This window comes from Molossus molossus, unplaced genomic scaffold (genome assembly GCF_014108415.1).
Source record: "Molossus molossus isolate mMolMol1 unplaced genomic scaffold, mMolMol1.p scaffold_m16_p_15, whole genome shotgun sequence".
NCBI classification, from domain to species: Eukaryota; Metazoa; Chordata; class Mammalia; order Chiroptera; family Molossidae; genus Molossus; species Molossus molossus.
Window position 1 is genome coordinate 28,269,296 of NW_023425350.1, and position 19,235 is coordinate 28,288,530.

Sequence of the window (19,235 nt, forward strand, 5' to 3'; positions counted from 1 at the left end):
AGAAACATCGATCGGCTACCTCTAGCACAGCCCCCACTGGGGATTGAGCCCACAACCCCAGCATGTACCCTGAATGGGAATCAAACGGAGACTTCTTAGTCCGTGGGGCAATGCTTAATCCACTGAGCCACACCGGCCGGGCAAATAATGCTTTTTTAATGTTTTAAAGATTGTGAAATATTTTAATCTTTCTGAAAATGTACACAAATAATATAGCAAGCACCCATATACTGACTTCCCAGATCTATTAGGTCTTTATATTTTGCTTTATTTGACTCAGGTTGTGGTTTTTTGTTCTTGGGATTGGTTTTGTTTTTTTCTTCAAGAAATAAAGCATTTAGCCCTGGCCAGTTTGGCCTAGCGGTTAGAGCATTGGCCTAGAAACCCAGGATCGGTTCTTGCTAAGGGCACGTACCTCGGTTGCAGTTTGTCCCCAGCCCAGGTTGGGTCATGCGAGTGGCAGCCAGCCACTCAATGTGTCCCTTTCACGTCAATGTTTCTTTCTCTCCCTCTCCCTCTCCCTCTCCCTCTCTCTCTCTCTCTCTCTCTCTCTCTCTCTCTCTCTCTCTCCCTCCCTCCCCCTCCCTCCCTCCCTCCCTCCCTCCCTCCCTCCCTTCCTTCCTCCCTTCCTCCCTTCCTCCCACTCTATCTGAACAAAAATGTGGAAGAATGTCCTCGGGTAAGGATAAAAAAAGGAATAAAGCATTTAAGCCTCTCCTTAATCCTCTTTAATTAGAATTTCATATACAGGTTTTAATGTTCCCTTACAGGCTCCTGATTCTGTTGCTACTGTAGTTAATTGAGAAAGAGCTAGAGGGATAAATATTTTGACATCTGAAGTTTATTTTTTTAAATTTCTTACTTTCTAATAATTGAATACAACTTAGTATATGCAGATATGCTTAACATTTTTTCATTTATTTAATACTTAAAGTAACTTTTCCTGAGTATATAAATGAGTGATCTGAAGGAGTTTTTAAAATACAGCCATATTTTGCTTAGTTCAGAGAATTTTCAGCAGTATAGCAAGTGTTTAGAAGTTTTATGTGCCTTACATTGTTGGAATAGATATCTTTCTTATCTTTTCCCAAAGAAAGACTTTTCCAGGCTGTAAAAATAATCTGAAATGTTTAAACAAACTCCCATATCTGATACAGTTGTAAACAAAACAGCAAAGAGAAATCTGATTAAAGGAGATTTAGATTCAAGAAAGTAGTTAACTGCAAGTTGGTTTATTACAGTAATTAGTATGAATTGAATAGCAGATGTGTAAGACTTGTTTATGTCTCTTGTAAGCTCCTAAGGGGCTAGGTTCACATATTGTATATCTTCATTATGTATCCTCACCCTCTACCCCCCCCCCATGTAATTAAGAATTCAGTAAAATTTACCAGCCAGTAAAACTCTTGCCTATAGAATGAAGAAAATTATGGTAATATTTTAGTACTTGCTCAAAATTTTAAAACCTAGATTCTTATCCTAGCCAGTAAAACTAACTTCATAATATTTGGCAAGCACCAAACTAGGAATTTTTGAAATCTGTGAAATAAGATTAGTTTATATCCTTAATTCACCACCACCCCCCCTTTAAATTTGGTGATCTAAATATTTTGTGATTTGTTTTACAGCTAGACCTTTGAAAGGAGTGAAATTTAGACTTTACGATAGTACAAATCAAATTCCTGTTTAGAGTCCAAAGATCCTTACAGATTACATTGTTTCATTGGAATTTAAAACTATTAAATCATTACTACAATATAGCTGGGTTGTTAACTGGGATTTGAAATCTTACGTTTGAAAAATAAATTCTTTTTAAAAAATATTTTAGCCTGCCTAAATTGGTTTTTGTCACTGCTACTGTAAAATTGTAATCAATATTTGTAACATCTTGTTTATAAGTTTGTCGTTTAGCTGTTTGGTTTGGGAGACTAGAACTGTTAATATCAGAGAAAAAGTTCAAGCTAAATAACTTTTAATTTTCTGTTTGCTGGAATTAGGTAGCATCACACTCAACAGCTACATTTTTAGTTCAAGGTAGAATGCAAATTTCAGTTTTGGTGGGTTCTTTATTTAGTTCTAAAGATGTAAAAAAAAATTTTTTTTTAATGGCTCTGGCCGGTTTGGCTCCTCAATAGAGCGTTGGCCTACGGACCAATGAGTCGCAGGTACAATTCTGGCCAAGGGCATGTACCTTGCTTGTGGTTCATCCCAGCCCTTGTTGGGGTTGTGCGGTAGGTAACCAGTGGATGTACCCCTCTCACATCTCTCTCTCTCTCTCTCTCTCTCTCTCTCTCTCTTCCTCCCTCCCCTTCTCTCCCTCCCACTCTACCTGAAAATAAATTTTAAAATACCCTCAGGTGAGGGTTACAAAAATTTTTTTTAATGGATTCTGAAAGTGAAAATTTGGGGGAGACGGGTGCTTTAAATTGTAAACATTCTCAAAGTTCAGAATGCTATCTACAGGGGGCGGTACCCATCACATAAATAAGGAGAGTCATAGTCCCAACCAACTGAAGCTCTGCCGTTGCCTTTGAAAAGCTGATTCTGGGGTGTGTGTGTGTGTGTTTAATTTCTAAGTCCAGAAATAGGGCAAGGTGTGAAAAAAAGAACTGAAGGAACTGATCTTGGAGCAGAGTTGCCCAGTACTAACTTTCTTTCCCACTCTGTTTGAAGTTTTCCTTTCACTTTTTTACAGTCTGTACGTTTAAACATTTTTTTTATAATCATCTTTTAAGTGTATAAACAACTTCATTAATTAGTTGAGTTCATCATTATGAATCATTTTTGCAATACTTCTTTTCTCAGAACACTTATAACTGTCCTATAAAGTTTGGATTGGGGAATATGAAGATCATTTCGTAACTTGGAGCACTTTGGTAGGGGTTGGAGGGGTGAACAGACTAGGGGAGATGCTATTGTATAACATCATGTATTTCAAAATTTTGACTAGCATTCACTCTTCTCAAAGATACCAGAGCAGAAACATCACCTTCCTCTTCTATTTTCTACTGTTGGGATTTAGAACTCAAGCTAGTATTATTTGGATTATATGAGTATGCTGTACTGTCAGTTAATTGGTTGCTAAGGTCACATACCTCGGTTGCAGTTTGTCCCCGGCCCAGGTTGGGTCATGCGAGTGGCAGCCAGCCACTCAGTGTATCCCTTTCACGTCGATGTTTCTTTCTCTCTCTCTCTCTCTCTCTCTCTCTCTCTCTCTCTCTCTCTCTCGACTAGCCTGAGGACCAATCTCACCACTTGTCTGAACAGTACTGTCCAATAGATATATATATAATGTATAACACATGTCTAATGTAAAGTGTTCTAATAGACATATTTTTAAAAGAACATAGGTAAGATTAAGTTTAATATATTTAACCCAGTCTGTCATTTATCCAGAATATCATTTCAGTATGTGATCAATATAAAAAGTTACTTTATTCTATACTAAGTCTTCCAAATCTGGTGTGTATTTTACACTTACAGCATATCTTAATTTTTGTTGTTGTTATTGTTAATTCTCACCTGAGGATACTTTTTTCCCATTGATTTTTTTATTTTGTGATTTCTAATTTAGTATAAAAATATTTTTTAAAGATTGAAATGTTTGTGGGTTTTTTTAATATATACATACATATATATATATATATATATATTGCATTAAATCCTTCATAGTACTTTCCACCTTCCCATTGATTTTTATAGAGAGGAGGGAGGGAGAGAAACAGATCAACTGGTTGCCTTCCACAAGACCCTAACCATGCCCAGAGATTGAACCTGCAACCCAGGTATGTGCCCTTGACCGGAATCAAACCCGAGACCATGGGTTGATGCTCTTACCACTAAACCAAACCAGCCAGGCAGCATATCTCAGTTTATTTTTATTTTATTTTTTTTGTACAGAGTGGGAGGGAGAGAGAGGAAGAGAGAGAGAGAGAAACATCGATGTGAAAGGGACACATCGAGTGGCTGCCACCCGCACGACCAACCAGGGCCGGGGACAAACTGCAACCGAGGTACATGCCCTTAGCGGGAACCGAACCCGGGTCTCTCCGGACCGCATGCGGACGCTCTAACTGCTGAGCCAAACTGGCCAGGGCCATATCTCAGTTTAGACTAGCCACATTTCAAGTGTTAAAACCAGTGGTGGTCATCCTGGACAGTGTGGATATGGAACATAGTTTTAGAATGAAAATGTTTCCCAAGTTCTAAATAATAGACAAAACTTTGGAATACCATCTGAAAACTCTTTTGACCTCTCTGAGCCTTTGTTTTTCCTTGTAAAAGTGGGGAAGTGGGCTAGGTGAGCTCTAAGATTTCTTTCATTTCCAACATTATATGTGTCTAGAGAAATGAACTAATGGTGTTTTTATTAACAATAGCCCACAGAATTTATTTTATAATTAAGCTATCATTGATCAGATTCAATTAACAATATTTTATTGGAACATAAGCTGGTAAGTGGTAAAGCTGGGATTCAAAACAAGGTCAGTCTTTATCATTAAGCTTGTGTTCTCTCGACTATACTGTGTAGCCTCCCAGGAATTTCCATGAGTTCAGGATAGGAGATAAAATGTTGAGGGTTAATTATATTTCAGTAAGCAGCAGCTTTATTATTGAATACTGACAGTCCTATGTTGTGTTTACTAATTATCGTGAGATAGTTTAATAATTCCTTTTCCTTACATCCTTTTTCTGGGCCACCAGACTTTGTTTTAATGTTATAGACCGCATAGTCTTCTTTGACCAGTCCCATGGCCCGTTCTATCCCCTTGACTTTCAGGGTATTTTACAGTGAGGACAGCCAGAAAGAAGCATTGGGGTAAAATAAGCAAGTGACTGTAAAGTCCTTAGTGAGTCCTTTAGCCTCAGGATAAAGTCTGCAGTGAGAATTTGACTCATCATGATTGAGGATGAAAGCGGCTGTTCTTCATTTATGTATTTTATGTAATTCCCAAGGTAAAGGCTGTCTTCTTAAAAAAAAAAGAAGAGGTTGCAAACTAGTGACCTGTATGGTATATGCAGGCCAAAGGTGTGTTTTCACATGGTATCCACCCCCCTGTTGTTGTTTTTTTTACAAAAGAGTAAACATTTTAAAATTGAGAGATTTCACAAAATATAATAGATTTTCTACTTGTCTTGAAAAATGAGATCTAGCAACACTGGGCCCCATCTTCTATGGAGTTGACTAGCTCCTGCCTCCCTGAGATGGAGCATGGAGTATGCCAGCACCCACCCACCCCCAATTGTCCTATATTCTTCCTCTGCTCTCATTCTGCATTTCCTGCCTGGGCCTGTAGATAATTGAATTTGTGACCCCTGTTTTGAATTGTACATGATAGAATCAGCTGAATTCTAGCTTATGTGCCTACACTTACTATTCTGAGGACAGTCACTTTTAAGCTTATGAAGAGATTTTTTTTTTATCCTCACCCAAGGACATTTTTCCATTTTTTATTCAGATAGAGTGGGAGGGAGAGGGAGGAAGAGAGAGAGAGAAACATTGACGTGAAAGGGACACATCGAGTGGCCGTCACCCACACGACCCAACCAGAGCCGGGGACAAACTGCAACTGAAGTACATGCCCTTAGTAGGAACCAAACCCAGGTCTCTCTGGACCACAGACCAACGCTCTAGCCGCTGAGTGAAACCGGCCAGGGTATGAAGAGATCTTATAGTGTGTTAAATACTATGTCATAATTCCTAGACAGTATTTAGAATGGTCAAATGTCTTTCTCAAAGGAAAGGGAATAAATATTTGTCAAAGATCTCATATTATAATTTACAGTGTGATGTCTTATTTAATCAATTATAATTTGAGGAATAGTAGTAGTAGTAGTCTTTTATGTATTAGGAAACGTGCCGAAGTCACAGAGCTAATAAGGGTCCCACTATCATGTATTGGCTCCCTCTCAGTCCCAGAAATCGTTTGCAGTACCTAGGTTACATATTTGGCCTCCAGCACATACTACTAGTTTACAGACAGAGAAAGCCTTTTATCCTAACATGAATTGCCATTTTTATATTATATTAGAAAAGCTGGCAAGCATTAGATAGGTAGTTCCTTTGCTTTTACTTAGTTGCTAGTGCTGCTTCAAAGTTGACGAAGAAATCAGCACAGTATTCTATTAGCAAAGGTGAGCAGTTTTGTTTTCTTTGATACTATTCTTAACCTATTCCCTTTGCTGGACATATAGCCTCCTCTAAGTGATGATAGAAGCATCTATTAAATACTTTATTTTTTCATTCAGAAAGTATTTATGATATATACATGTGATCAAAGATTCTGGGAGAAATTCGAAAGGATAGGATATCTGGATTTAAGAATTTTAAAATGATTGAAAATTATATAACAAATTCACATCAATAAGAAAGTAAACTGAAGGAAAAAAAAAAAAGGACAGATAAAGATGGTTGCAGAAGGGAAATAGTTGCAGCTGATAATCATTTAATGATCAAAGTTCAGCTATGCTAAAAATCATCAGGAAGCAGAGCCCACTCTTAGATTCAGAAGTAATACATATATCATGTGGTGTTAAAATTCGTGGCGTGGGAGGTGTTAGCCTGTTCTTAGATCTTAGAGGCTGAGCACACTGTGAGTAATAATAATAAAAATAACTTGAACTTCTCACCCATAACAAGCACAGTTTTAAAATTTGACACTGAAGAAATACTTGTAGACATTCAACAAAGTAATTTATCTTCTTCCATGGTTTGCATTATAAAAACTATTGAATTATGTACTCTTCTTAGCAGCTTAAGTCATCAGAGATCCTAACATATCAGCCTCCGGTTGATGACTACATTTTCAGTCCATTTCCTAATGTTGTTTTCATATTACACCAGACAAGTGGGCAAGTGCTAGACACTTCCTATGCTTTGTACTCAGTCCCTTATTTTCTCCTTCTCTTTTAGGTTCTTTTGTAACCATTTCACAACCACTGTTAACATTTATTAAGCCGATCTGTATGTATGTGGGAATACTGGGACTTTCTGTTTTTTGTTTGTTTGTTTTTAAGGCATAAGAAATAGTCTCATCTGTTTAGTTAAGTGAAGTATTGTTTCCATTTGTAAAAGGTGTATAATAAATACTGATTTTATTCTAGAGTTGTCTTTTTGACATTTTTAATTTTAGACTATTTCAGATCTTATAAACTATTGGTTTATGTAAATAAAAGATAAAGTTTTAGAACTTATGTTGCCTAATTAGAAACTGTTTCCTAATGTTGTCTTTTAAATGTTTAGTGTATTATAATGGAATTTAATTGCTTAGACTCAAGACTGATTGTAGGCACAATCGTGAAGTGAGGGACACTGGCCCTCTTCCCCTCCCAGCTCTGCTCCCAGCCACGTGTGGCAGAGCTCTTAGTCTCTCCCTGTCCTGACTTATGAGGCATTTGACTCCTCTTCCTGTGGTATGTTCTGAGGCCATGCTATTTGAAAGTCATTAAACATCAGCGGGTCGATCACATCATGTGGTAGACATGGTTTTTGTCTACTCTGATAATCTTTCTTCTTTTCAACGGTTAGAGAAACTTTCATGTCAAAATTAATTTTTTTTTGCATTTTTCTACCTCTGCCTTCCTGGTCTTGTTGAAATGTGTCAACTTATACAGATAAGTTATATTTTAATTAAATTATATTTACTTAGTTATTCTCATTTCAGGAAATGACCAACAGTTTTTTCCTACAATGTATTGGGCTAGATCTTTTTTTTTTTTTTATCCTCACCCGAGGACATTTTTCCATTTTTTGTTCAGACAGAGTAGGAGGGAGAGAGAGGAAGAGAGAGAGAGAGAAACATCGACATAAAAGGGACACATCGAGTGGCTGCCACCCGCACAACCCAAACAGGGCCGGGGACAAACTGCAACCGAGGTACATGTCCTTAGCGGGAACCGAACCAGAGTCTCTCTGGACCGCAGGCCGACGCTCTAACCGCTGAGCCGAACCGGCCAGGGCTGGACTAGATCTTTATAACAAAACAAACAAACAAAAATGATATATAATGAGACCAAAACTATAAAGTATCTATTTTTTTTTTTACCATTTTTATTATGTCACATTAATAATCTACTTTTCTGTGGTTATTCAGAAAAGGCATCTGACTTAATTTTTGTCTTGTGTTTCAACAGAAGGAGAATATATTAAAATGTTTATGCGAGGTCGGCCAATTACAATGTTTATTCCTTCTGATGTTGACAACTACGATGACATCAGAACAGAACTGCCTCCTGAGAAGCTCAAACTGGAGTGGGTGTATCCTTTTCTATCATGACAGCAGATTTGTTTGCTTCGTTTAAGAAAAATTAGTTTACCTAGCTTTATCAAAATGATTTTTATACCAGAAAAGTAAATGTAATAGGTATAACAACCTCTTAAGAAGGTAAAGAGATGGCATCTCTGATCCTTTCACATATTTTATATATTTTGCTACTAGGAATTTAAAATCACCAAAATTAATATCTTCGAATGGAGCAAGCAGTGTTTTGTGCTCATCCTGGCACGTATTTGTATTATTGTTCTCGCCAGAGTTTTTAAAGAAGTGACTACATAAAATGGAGCTTTCCTAATTTCAATTAGAAATTCTCCGTTCTCTTAGAACCTCTAATAAACTGACTGTGAAGCAGAAGAAAGCTAATAGTTTAAACTCTGCTTTCTGCCTCCTTTATCCTATGTCCTCTTCCTCCACACCTTGAACTATGTCCTTCCTTTTTGGCAGAAATGAGCTTGGGAAATCTCACCAATCCTGTAATTCTGTACCACTTTTAACAGAGACTCTGCCTACCAAACTGTGCCTGGCTATCTCTGATTTATCATTTAGGTCAAGCATAAATGTCACTTTCTCAGATAGCTCTTCTCTTGATCCCTCTTTTTCTCTCCATTTAAATTAGGTCCTCATTTTATGGCTCTTATAGCATCCTGTTTTTCTTTCCACAGTTTCTAATGGTATAATTGGTATTTGTTTTTATCATGTTGCCAGAGCATAAGCTCCAGGGACATGGGCCCTACATTGGTTTGTGTGTTATCGCTATGCCTGATACATCAGGAACTCAATATGTATTTGTCTGATTAAAGCATATTGGCAACCATGAGTTTTCAAGTTCCAGTCCAGTCCTCTTTACATTATACTTTTCTGATTTCCTTAAGTATCCTTGAAAAAAAATGTTAATTTAACACCTTGAAAATTGTTTGTTTTAAACCTTGACTCTTTCTTTTAAGATATGGTTATCGAGGAAAGGACTGTCGAGCTAATGTTTACCTTCTTCCTACCGGGGAAATAGTTTATTTCATAGCATCAGTTGTAGTACTATTTAATTATGAGGAGAGAACTCAACGACACTACCTGGGTCATACAGACTGTGTGAAATGGTTGGTATCATTTAACATGGTTTGTTTTTTAATTTCATGCTCTCATTTGTGTTTGGGGGATTTCAAAATTTGTTGTTTTATTGGAAATTATTTCTTGTGGACAGAATTTAAAGATATGAGCAGTCTGTAGAATACATTTGAGAAAGAAAAAAGGACTTACAGGCCTCCAAAATGGTGGTCATATCAGCAGCCATAAAACATCACCTATAAATTTCGATGAGGATCTCTTCTGCTTTCTCAGATCTTCTATAATCCTTTTCTTCTGGCCTATAGTATCAGAGGTATGTGGGCCACACTAGACTTTTGTAGGTATCTGAGAATGATTATTTTTTAATATGTAGAGAGAGAGGATGGGAGAGGGGAAGAGAGATAGAAACATTGGCTGCTTCCTGCACACCCCCTTACCAGAGATCACGCCTGCAACTCAGGCATGTGCCCTGACTGGGAATTGAAACAGTGACCTCTTGGTGCATGGGGCAGTGCTCAATCCCCTGAACCACACTTGCCAGGCTGAGAATGAGCATTGGCTACTAAATATTTATTGAGGATTTAGTCTGTGCAGATAAATATTTTAATTTGAGGATTTTATTTTGGGGAGAAGAATCATAAGTAACCCATAGGGTGTCAAACTAAAAATGTGAGAACGTTTAAATGCTTAGACTTGTTTGAAAATTATTCAATTAGCCTATCCGTTGTGGCTCAGTGAATTGAGCTTTGTCCCATGGACTGAGAGGTCCCAGTTCAATTCCTGGTCAAGGCCACATGCCTGGGTTGATCCCCAGTAGGGGTGTGCAGGAGACAGCTGATCAGTATTTCTCCCTCACATCAGTGTTTTGATTTCTCTCTCCTTTCCTCTCTCTCTAAAAAAGCAATTAAAAAACATATTTAAAAAATAAACAAAATAAAATTACTCAATTAATTTTGCTACTTTTTAATTAAGTTAAGTAATTTACTGCTTAAATCATTATTTTTTAACATTTAAAAGTTTTCTATGTCCGTATTATTTTTGCAACTATATCTTTATCAGAAAAAATTAATATTAACTATTAGAATATTATATAGATATTGTTAAACTTTTAGAGATAATTAAAATATTGCCTTTTATACTGGAAGAATAACATATGTACAGAATTATTTATTACAATATGTCTATGATAGCAAAGATTGGAAATAGCCTAAAGATCATTTAGCTGGAGACTAGTGAAGTTATAATGTACCCATATGTTACCATGTAGCTATTAAAAAAAAAAGGATGAGCCCTGGCCAGTTTGGCTCAGCTATTAGAGCATCAGCCTGAGGTCCAGAGAGACCCGGGTTCAGTTCCTGCTAAGGGCACGTACCTCAGTTGCAGTTTGTCCCCAGCCCTGGTTGGGTCACACGGGAGGCCGCTACTCGATGTGTCCCTTTCATGTCAATGTTTATCTCTCTCTCTCTCTCTCTCTCTCCCCCCCTCCCCCACTCCCACTCCCACGCTACCTGAACAAAAAATGGAAAAATGTCCTTGGGAGAGGGAAAAAAAAAAGAATGAGGAAGTTCTTTATGTATTAAGATGGAAAGATTCCTAATATATACTCCAAACTAAAAAATTTTTAAAGAGTAGGAAAACGGGCACAGTGTTTTACCATTGGTAAAAAGAGGATGGAAAATAAATATTTAACTTGGCTTCTACATATGTGAAAGTTTTCCAAAATTATTACTAAGAAGAAACTGATTATAGCAATTACCTAGTTGGGGATAAAAGGAGTAGGGAATAGTAGAGAGATGGATGAGATCTTAGCAGATGGGCCAGAGTAGAAAAGAATTTTCTCAGTATGTCTCTTTATAGCTTTGATATTGGAACCATGCAAATATATTACCTAATTCAGAAATTTTACTTTTGTGTGTATGTGCCTGACTAGAAAATATAATTGCCATTAAGCAGTCTCAATGCAGCAGCTTTTTTTTTAATCCTCACCCGAGGATATTTTTCCATCTATTTTCAGACAGTTGGGAAGGAGAGAGAGAGAAACATCAATGTGAGAGAGACGCAATGATTGGCTGTCTCCCACACAACCCCGACCGGGGCCAGGGATCGAACCTGCAACCAATGTACGTGCCCTTGACTGGGAATCGAACCCTTGACTGGGAATCGACTGCTGACCAGTACTCTAACTACTGAACCAAACTGTCCAGAGCAAAGATATAATTCTTAATTTGGGGAAATTATAATGAAACTTTTAAAATGTTTTTATTTCCTATGGTACTTTAAATTCATACTCTTGTGGAAAGCAATGAGCAATACATGTAAAGTACAGAAATGTATGTTCTCATGTTGAGTTTGTCCCTTGATTGTAGATGTAGAAAGATTCTAGATGTGGTCATGAAGACATCTTTTTAAAAATTTTGCTAGCTATTAATGTTTATCATGAGAAATATGGGCATATATGCTATACTAATTTCAATTTGTACCAAAAAATTTCTTGCCCCGTTTAACCTTAAGAGCTAATTAAAAGGTTGGAATCACTAGGAGTGAAGATGTTCACTGTTGTGTTCCTTCGTAGAAAAGTAGAAATGATAGAAGAGCTGTTAATAATATAAAGATTTTGTGGCAAAATAGAAAAATGCTTATTTGTTTTAAAGTTAAAAATTTTTAATATTGGTAAATGGTTTTTGAGCATTCTTTGTGCTGCTTTATTTATTTATTTATTTATTTAAATTTATTGTTAACACTATTGCAGATGCCCTCCCCTTTGCCCGCCTCCACCCAGCCCCCACCTCCCATCCTTGGCCCTCACCACACTATTGTCTGTGTCCATGGGCTATGTATATATGTTCTTTAGCTAATCCCTTCACCTTCCTTTATACAGTTCCCCTCATCCCCCTCCCCTCTGACATTTGTCAGCCTGTTCCATGTATCCATACTTGTGGTTCTACTTTATTTATCAGTTTACTTTATTCATTAGATTAGATATTAGTGAGATCATATATTTGTCTTTCTCTGACTGGCTAATTTTGCTTAGCATAATAATCTCTGGATCCATCTATGCTGTTCCAGAGGGTAAGAGTTCATTCTTTTTTATAGCCACATAGCACTCTATTATGCAAATGTACCACAGCTTTTTTATCTGCTCATCTACTGATGGGCACTTGGACTGTTTACAAATTTTGGCTATTGTAAGTAACACTGCTATGAACATAGGAATGCATATATTGTTTCTGATTGGTGTTTTGGGATTCTTAGGGTATAAACCCAAAAGTGGGATCACTGGGTCAAAAGGTAATTCCATTTTTAATTTTTTAAGGAAACTCCATACTGTTTTCCACAGGATGGCTGCACCAGTCTGCATTCCCACCAACAGTGGACTAGGGTTCCCTTTTCTGCACATACTTGCCAGCACTTGTTGTTTGTTGATTTATTTATAGTAGCCATTATTAAAGGTGTGAGGTGATGCCTCATTGTAATTTTAATTTGCATCTCTCTGATCAAATAGATCACAGGGAGATTTTTTAGTGATTAAAAAAATATTTTTAAAATGTTGATACTAAGGCATATTTCTGCAATTTCACATTTCCTTTATTTAAAATTGTTATTAATACTGCTTTTTAGCCTTGCTATACATCCTGACAAAATTAGGATTGCAACTGGACAGATAGCTGGAGTGGATAAAGATGGAAGGGTGAGTATCACAGTTTTATGCCTTCTGTACCTAGTGACATTACTATTAGAATGGAATTGATGGTGATTTTTATTATATCTCATTTTATTCTTCTAAATTTAACTACTAAGACTTCTAGTATAAGCAGGAGGAAAAATACTAGAATGTAAGAACATTTCAAAAAAACAAAAGAGAAATATACCACTTATATTTTTTCCCCCTAAAAAACAAGTGTTCTCTCTAAGGAAATTATTTACTTATAAAAATGGGAGTACTGCCCTGGCCAGTTTGGCTCAGCGGTTAGAGCGTCGGCCTGCGGTCCGGAGAGACCCAGGTTCGGTTCCCGCTAAGGGCACGTACTTCGGTTGTAGTTTGTCCCCGGCCCTGGTTGGTCGTGCGGGTGGCAGCCACTCGATGTGTCCCTTCACATCGATGTTTCTTACTCTCTCTCCCTTCCTCTCTCTCCCTCCCACTCTATCTGTACAAAAAATGGAAAAATGTCCTCGGGTGAGGATAAAAAAAAAAAAATGGGAGTACTGATAAGATTGTGTTGTTATTGTTTTTAACATAGAATAAGTTATCGGTGTTTGCCAGAGGTACTGCAATTTCCCTAAATTGATAGACCCCTTGATTTTATGAGTAGCACTGATAACACTTTAAAATTTTCAGTTACAATTCAATATTACTAAATAAGCTTAAATAATAATCAATTATTTTAAGGATCAGCAGTGAATATTAATAGTGACTGATTAGCATTTTTATGACTCAAGGCATTCTCTGGCTTCAGTTTTTTTAATGAAAAGGAGTTGGAGGATATAGTAAGTGATTTTTAAGACCCCAGACCCTTTTTAGTTCCAGATTCTGTTTTAAGAACTGTGTGCTTAGCAATTTACTGAACACTGATTTTAAAAAATACTATTTTCCCAGGAATAAAAGTAATGCTAAAAGCAGGGGATCCAGAGCAAATTTTCCTGGGTTAGAATCCTGACTCCACCTTTATTTAATAGCCGTATGACTTTGGGCAAGTTATTTAAATCTCCATATCTCAGTTTCCTATTTGTTAAATTATGATTATAATAGTACATAGCTCATAGAATTATGAAGATTAAATGAATTAATACATGTGATGTTCTTAGAATTATATATGGCAGATGGGAAATACTCAACTTATCTGCTGCTACTACTATTATTATCACTGTTGGCTATATCCTTCATTTCATGGTATGAGAAGAAAAATACCTGCTCGGGATTCTTTGAGAGCATGTCTAAATGTAGTAATTTATTTATTTCTTTTTTAATTCTCACCTGAGGATATTTTTCTATTTATCTTCAGATAGAATGGGAGGGAGGGAGAGAGAGAGCGAAACATTGACTGGTTGCCTCCCACATGACCCCGACCAGGGCCAGGGACGAACCGTAACCAAGGTACATGCTCTTGCCTGGAATCTAACCCTTGACTCACTGGTTCGTAGTCCAGCGCTCTAACCACTTAGCCAAACTGGCCAGGGCTGTAGTAATTATTTTTTTATTATTTATTCATCTTCATTACTTTTTAAAGACAGCAAACAGTTCTGTGTTGTAGAGGTATTTATTGGCGTCCACCTGTATACCAATTACTCCTACTATCTTTTTCCCCTTGTTTTTGCAGCCTCTGCAACCCCATGTCAGAGTGTGGGATTCAGTTAGTCTATCCACACTGCAAATTATTGGACTTGGAACTTTTGAACGTGGAGTAGGATGCCTGGATTTTTCAAAAGCAGTAAGTAACAATTTTTAAAGGAGTAAGCAAGTGGTACAAAGAAGCCTAAAAGAGGTTCAGTTGTGTGTGTGTATTCATAGAAAGTGATAACTCTGAATTGAAACATGAGATGTTAGCTAAAGCCAGCATTTTAACCTAAGTACTAAAGTAATTTTTATTTAGATAGGATCCAGGATAGTACACTTAATTATACTTGTGTCTTGAAATAGAATTCCAGTGTAGTATCAGGAAATGATTAGAGGAATATATGCATAGCACAGTAAAATTAAAACAGATACCTTAAGATATGCTTTTGTTTAGCTTGAATAAATAATTTTATTTAGAAAATTCACAGACTTAAAACTTTGACCGATTATGCACAAATACTGTCTTTTCTTAATGTCATGTTGGAGCAAAAGAAACAATCAAACCTTTGTATTCACTAAAATCATGAATTATCTTGGTTCTGAATTGATGACAACATGAGTTTCAAATTCAGTGCTTAGCAATTTTACCTAAGCCTTGAAGCTTTATTCTGAGGGGAAAACAAAACAGGATGTTACTAATTAAACATTGTATTCACTCTTAAATTATATAAAATTATTCATATTATGGTAAATGTAGGAGACCTACATTTTAGGATCCATGATTTTATTTTTTCCTTTTTAAAGAGAGAGGAAGAAGGAGGGGGAGAGAGAGAAAAACATGAATTGGATTGTCTCTTATACACGCCCCAACCAAATATTGAGCCCACAACCTATGTATGTGCCCTAACCAGGAATCAAACTGGCAGCCTTTCAGTGTATGGGACGACGCCCCAGCCAACTGAGCCACACTGGCCAGGGCAGGATCCATAATTTTATTGTTGTTGTTAATCCTCACCAAGGATATTTTTGCCATTTGAATTTTAGAGAGAATAGGGAGACATCAGCGTGAGAGAGACATGTCAATCAGCTGCCCCCAGCATGCACTCCTCCTGGGGCCGGGGATCAAATCTGCAACCCAGGCATGTGCCCTTGATGGGAAATCAAACCCATGACCCTTCACTGCATGGGCTGTCGCTCTAACCACTGAGCAACACAGGCCAAGGCCCAGAACTTTAAATTTCAAATATAAATATTCCTCCAGATTTTATTAAGTCCCATTCATACTTTAGAATGTATTTTGTATTCATATCGTTTCTTCAGTTCCTAGGTATCAGCAGCTAAATATTATGGGAGTTTCATGGGACATGGAAGAGGAAGGGACATTTTTAGAATAGAAAGATAAATTTGGGTGTGTGTAGGAAATTTGCTAGCTTAAAAGCACCAAATGTCAAGGGGCAAATTAGTCAGGAATTGGGAGAAAGGCATTTAGAAAAGGAGATAAAAGGACAGAAAGGAAATACTTTACTCACTCCTCCCCCCCCCCCCCCCATCTCAGTAGCAGGAACTGTTGTCATCTTGTTGATATCATTGTTACAATGTTAAAACTATCTTGGATTGCCTCCTACTCTGACTTTTCCTAGGTTAGGTAATCATTCCAGTAAAGGCTAACAGAAAGACAACAGAGTAAGCTCTGCCGGTCCTCAGTACCTCTCCTCTACACACAGTATTTCTTTTTTTAATATGTTTTTATTGATTTTTTTTAGAGAGAGAGGGAGAGAGAGATAGAAACATCAAGCGGCTGCCTCCTGCACACACCCTACCTGGGATCGAGCCCGCAACCCCGGCAGGTGCCCTGACTGGGAATCGAACGGGGACCTCTCAGTCCAGGAGATGACGCTCAATCTACTGAGCCACACTGGCTAGGCCACCACAGTTTTTCTTTGTTCCGTAGACATATAAGGCATATGCTGCAAATGCTAGTAGGGAAAAAATAATAAAGTTTTAATATCCAATTTTTTTCCTTAAACTAGGAGACTTAAATTATGTGAATGAAAATCATTTTGGAAAAATAAATAGAAAGGAATTTAGTTATGCTTTTATTTATTTTGTTTCTTCACATTAATGTATATCATGGAAAGCTGAAATTGGTAAACTTTAAAATGGACATTAATTTTAACTTGTTTCATCAAACTATCAAAACTTAGTAGCAGCCCTGGCTGGTGTGGCTCATTAGCTAGAGTAGCCTGTGCACCAAAGGTTCACAGATTCTATTCTCACTCAAGGGCACATACCTGAGTTGCAGGTTCGATCCCTGACCCCGTTGGAGCACGTGCAAGAAGCAACTGATTGATGTTTCTCTCTTCCCCCTCCTTTCCCTTCCACTCTCTAAAAATCAATGGAAAAATATCTTTGGGTGAAGGTTAACAAAAATCAAACTTAAGATCAAAGTTATGAAATTATGTACATTTCATGCCTACCTCAAGGGACTATACTTTAAATACAAGGCAAGAGGGAAGCATAAGATACAGAAGTGGGACTAGGATATCCTCAAAATGAACTATTTGCTATCTCTGAATAATAGAAGTGGCTAGATGGCAAGTAGAAATAAACTTAGGGAAATAATTTAAAATGGAAAATATAGAATATTATATTTCTGAAGGAAATAGTCTTAGTAGTATATTCATTATATTTCAAGGAATCTACGTTTTAAAGGATTTTCAGTTATCTTAATGTTGGCAGTTTTAATAATATGGTATTTAATCTTAGAAAGTCAGCCTTATCTGAAAAATTTTAAATGCCTTTAAATGGACTTTTCTTTAGGATTCAGGAGTTCATTTATGTGTTATTGATGACTCCAATGAGCATATGCTTACTGTGTGGGATTGGCAGAAAAAGTCAAAAGGAGCAGAAATAAAGGTAAGTCAAAAAGTTTTTCAGTTATTATCTTTTAGAATACATTATTTGTTTTGTGGATCATTGGGTGTATATTGCATAACCTTAATTTGTAAGAGCATACTGACTGACCAGACTCATCAGATTTATTGATTTGTCATCATTTTATGCCATTAAGAATACCATTCTTACGGTATCTGAAGATAAAGTAGTCAAGCAGCTTCCACCAATATCTGTGATATTTCAGACACTTCATGCTACTGAAATGCCAAAGTAGATGGCTGTCTAATCTCAAAATTAAGACAATACCATATTTGGCTACTGCCTTTTTTTTTTTTAAAGATTTTATTATTATTATTTAGAGAGAGAGCAAGACATCGATGTGTGAGAGCAAAGGATTGACTGCTCCTGCATGTCTCATTCTGGGGATCAAGCCTGTAACCCAGGCATGTACCTTGATCAGGAATCTAACTGGCAACCTTTCGGTGCATGGAATGATGTCCAAATAACTGAGCCACATTGGCCAGGGTGCTACTGCTGCTCCACCCCCCCCCCCCAACAAAATGTGTTATTTCATTCAATCTTTTAGCTTTAAAAATCTAAAGGAAAAATTCAGTCATAGGAATATGGTTGGCATAACTGAAAATTATATGTAATGATAAGCTTTTTGGTCTTAATTATGTTTGTTGGAATATTACATAAAATGCAGTTGGTCCTTTGTGTGGATCAGGCTATAACTTGTAAAGGAAGAATGTCAGGTTAGCATTGTAACTGCATTCACATGGGTCATAAATGGCCTTCCTCTGACAGGCTTTCAAAGGATTCAGAATGACAGGATGACTATAAAAAGCCTATGACATATTTACTGTACTCTTAAATAACATCACATTCCTCTTCAATTGCATGCCCGCCCTCTCTCTCTCTGTCTCAGCAGTTTTGTTCTGTATAAGCTTTAAACTTTCAGCTTGTTAGTCAAAAAGAGGTTATGTTTTTCAGATGGTATATCTTAATCTTTTGAAAGAAATAGAGTAGATTTGATTGTACTTGAAAGGAATATAAGATGTCAGGAAACCTCAAACTTTAAAAAATATAAATGAAGATACAGATAGTCTTTCAGCCATCATTCAAAGTAAATTAACATCGAAACAGAAGTTATACCAAAGTGCAGTATGTGAATTTTGTTCCTTTGTAGTAAAGGTTACCAGATGAAGTCTTGTGGTTTTCCTCCTACTGGTCATTCCTTGATCTCCTTTCCAGGACCTTTAATGTTGGTATTACTCAGAGTTATATCTTACATCCTCCACTGACATCATATACTGCTACCATAGCATTGCTTACTATCTGCTGTGTCCCACATTATTTACCTGCAGCCTAGATCGCTCTCACAGATTTAAACCTACATTTCTTATTGCCTGCCAAGCATCTTTATTTGAATGTTCTATCCCACAAGTCAGAATCATCATAGCCAAATCTGTACTAATCATCTTCCTTTAGCTTCCAACCAGTTTCACCTCTCACTGATTAACACCACATTCCACTTGGTTTCCCAAGATAGATATGACTCCTTGTCCCTTGCTTCTCATACCCAGTCAGTCAGCAAGTTCTCTAAACTCGACTCTAAATGTCTGTATCAGAACACTTTCCAGTGCAAGTGACTACAAAACAAGTTAAAGCTGTCTTAAAGAGAGTTTTATTGATTTGTGTTTGAGGAGGGAAAAAAAAAACCTCTAGTA

General features: G+C 37.0%; 1 protein-coding gene across 1 annotated transcript in view; it reads left to right on the plus strand.

Moving 5' to 3' along the window:
* Window positions 1-19,235, plus strand: part of EML4 (EMAP like 4) — a 157,677-nt gene that overhangs the window by 94,206 nt on the left and 44,236 nt on the right. The window contains 5 exon segments of the mRNA XM_036263513.1: window positions 8,134-8,257; window positions 9,221-9,370; window positions 12,957-13,026; window positions 14,654-14,764; window positions 17,431-17,526. Coding sequence (XP_036119406.1) covers window positions 8,134-8,257; window positions 9,221-9,370; window positions 12,957-13,026; window positions 14,654-14,764; window positions 17,431-17,526 — 551 coding nt within the window.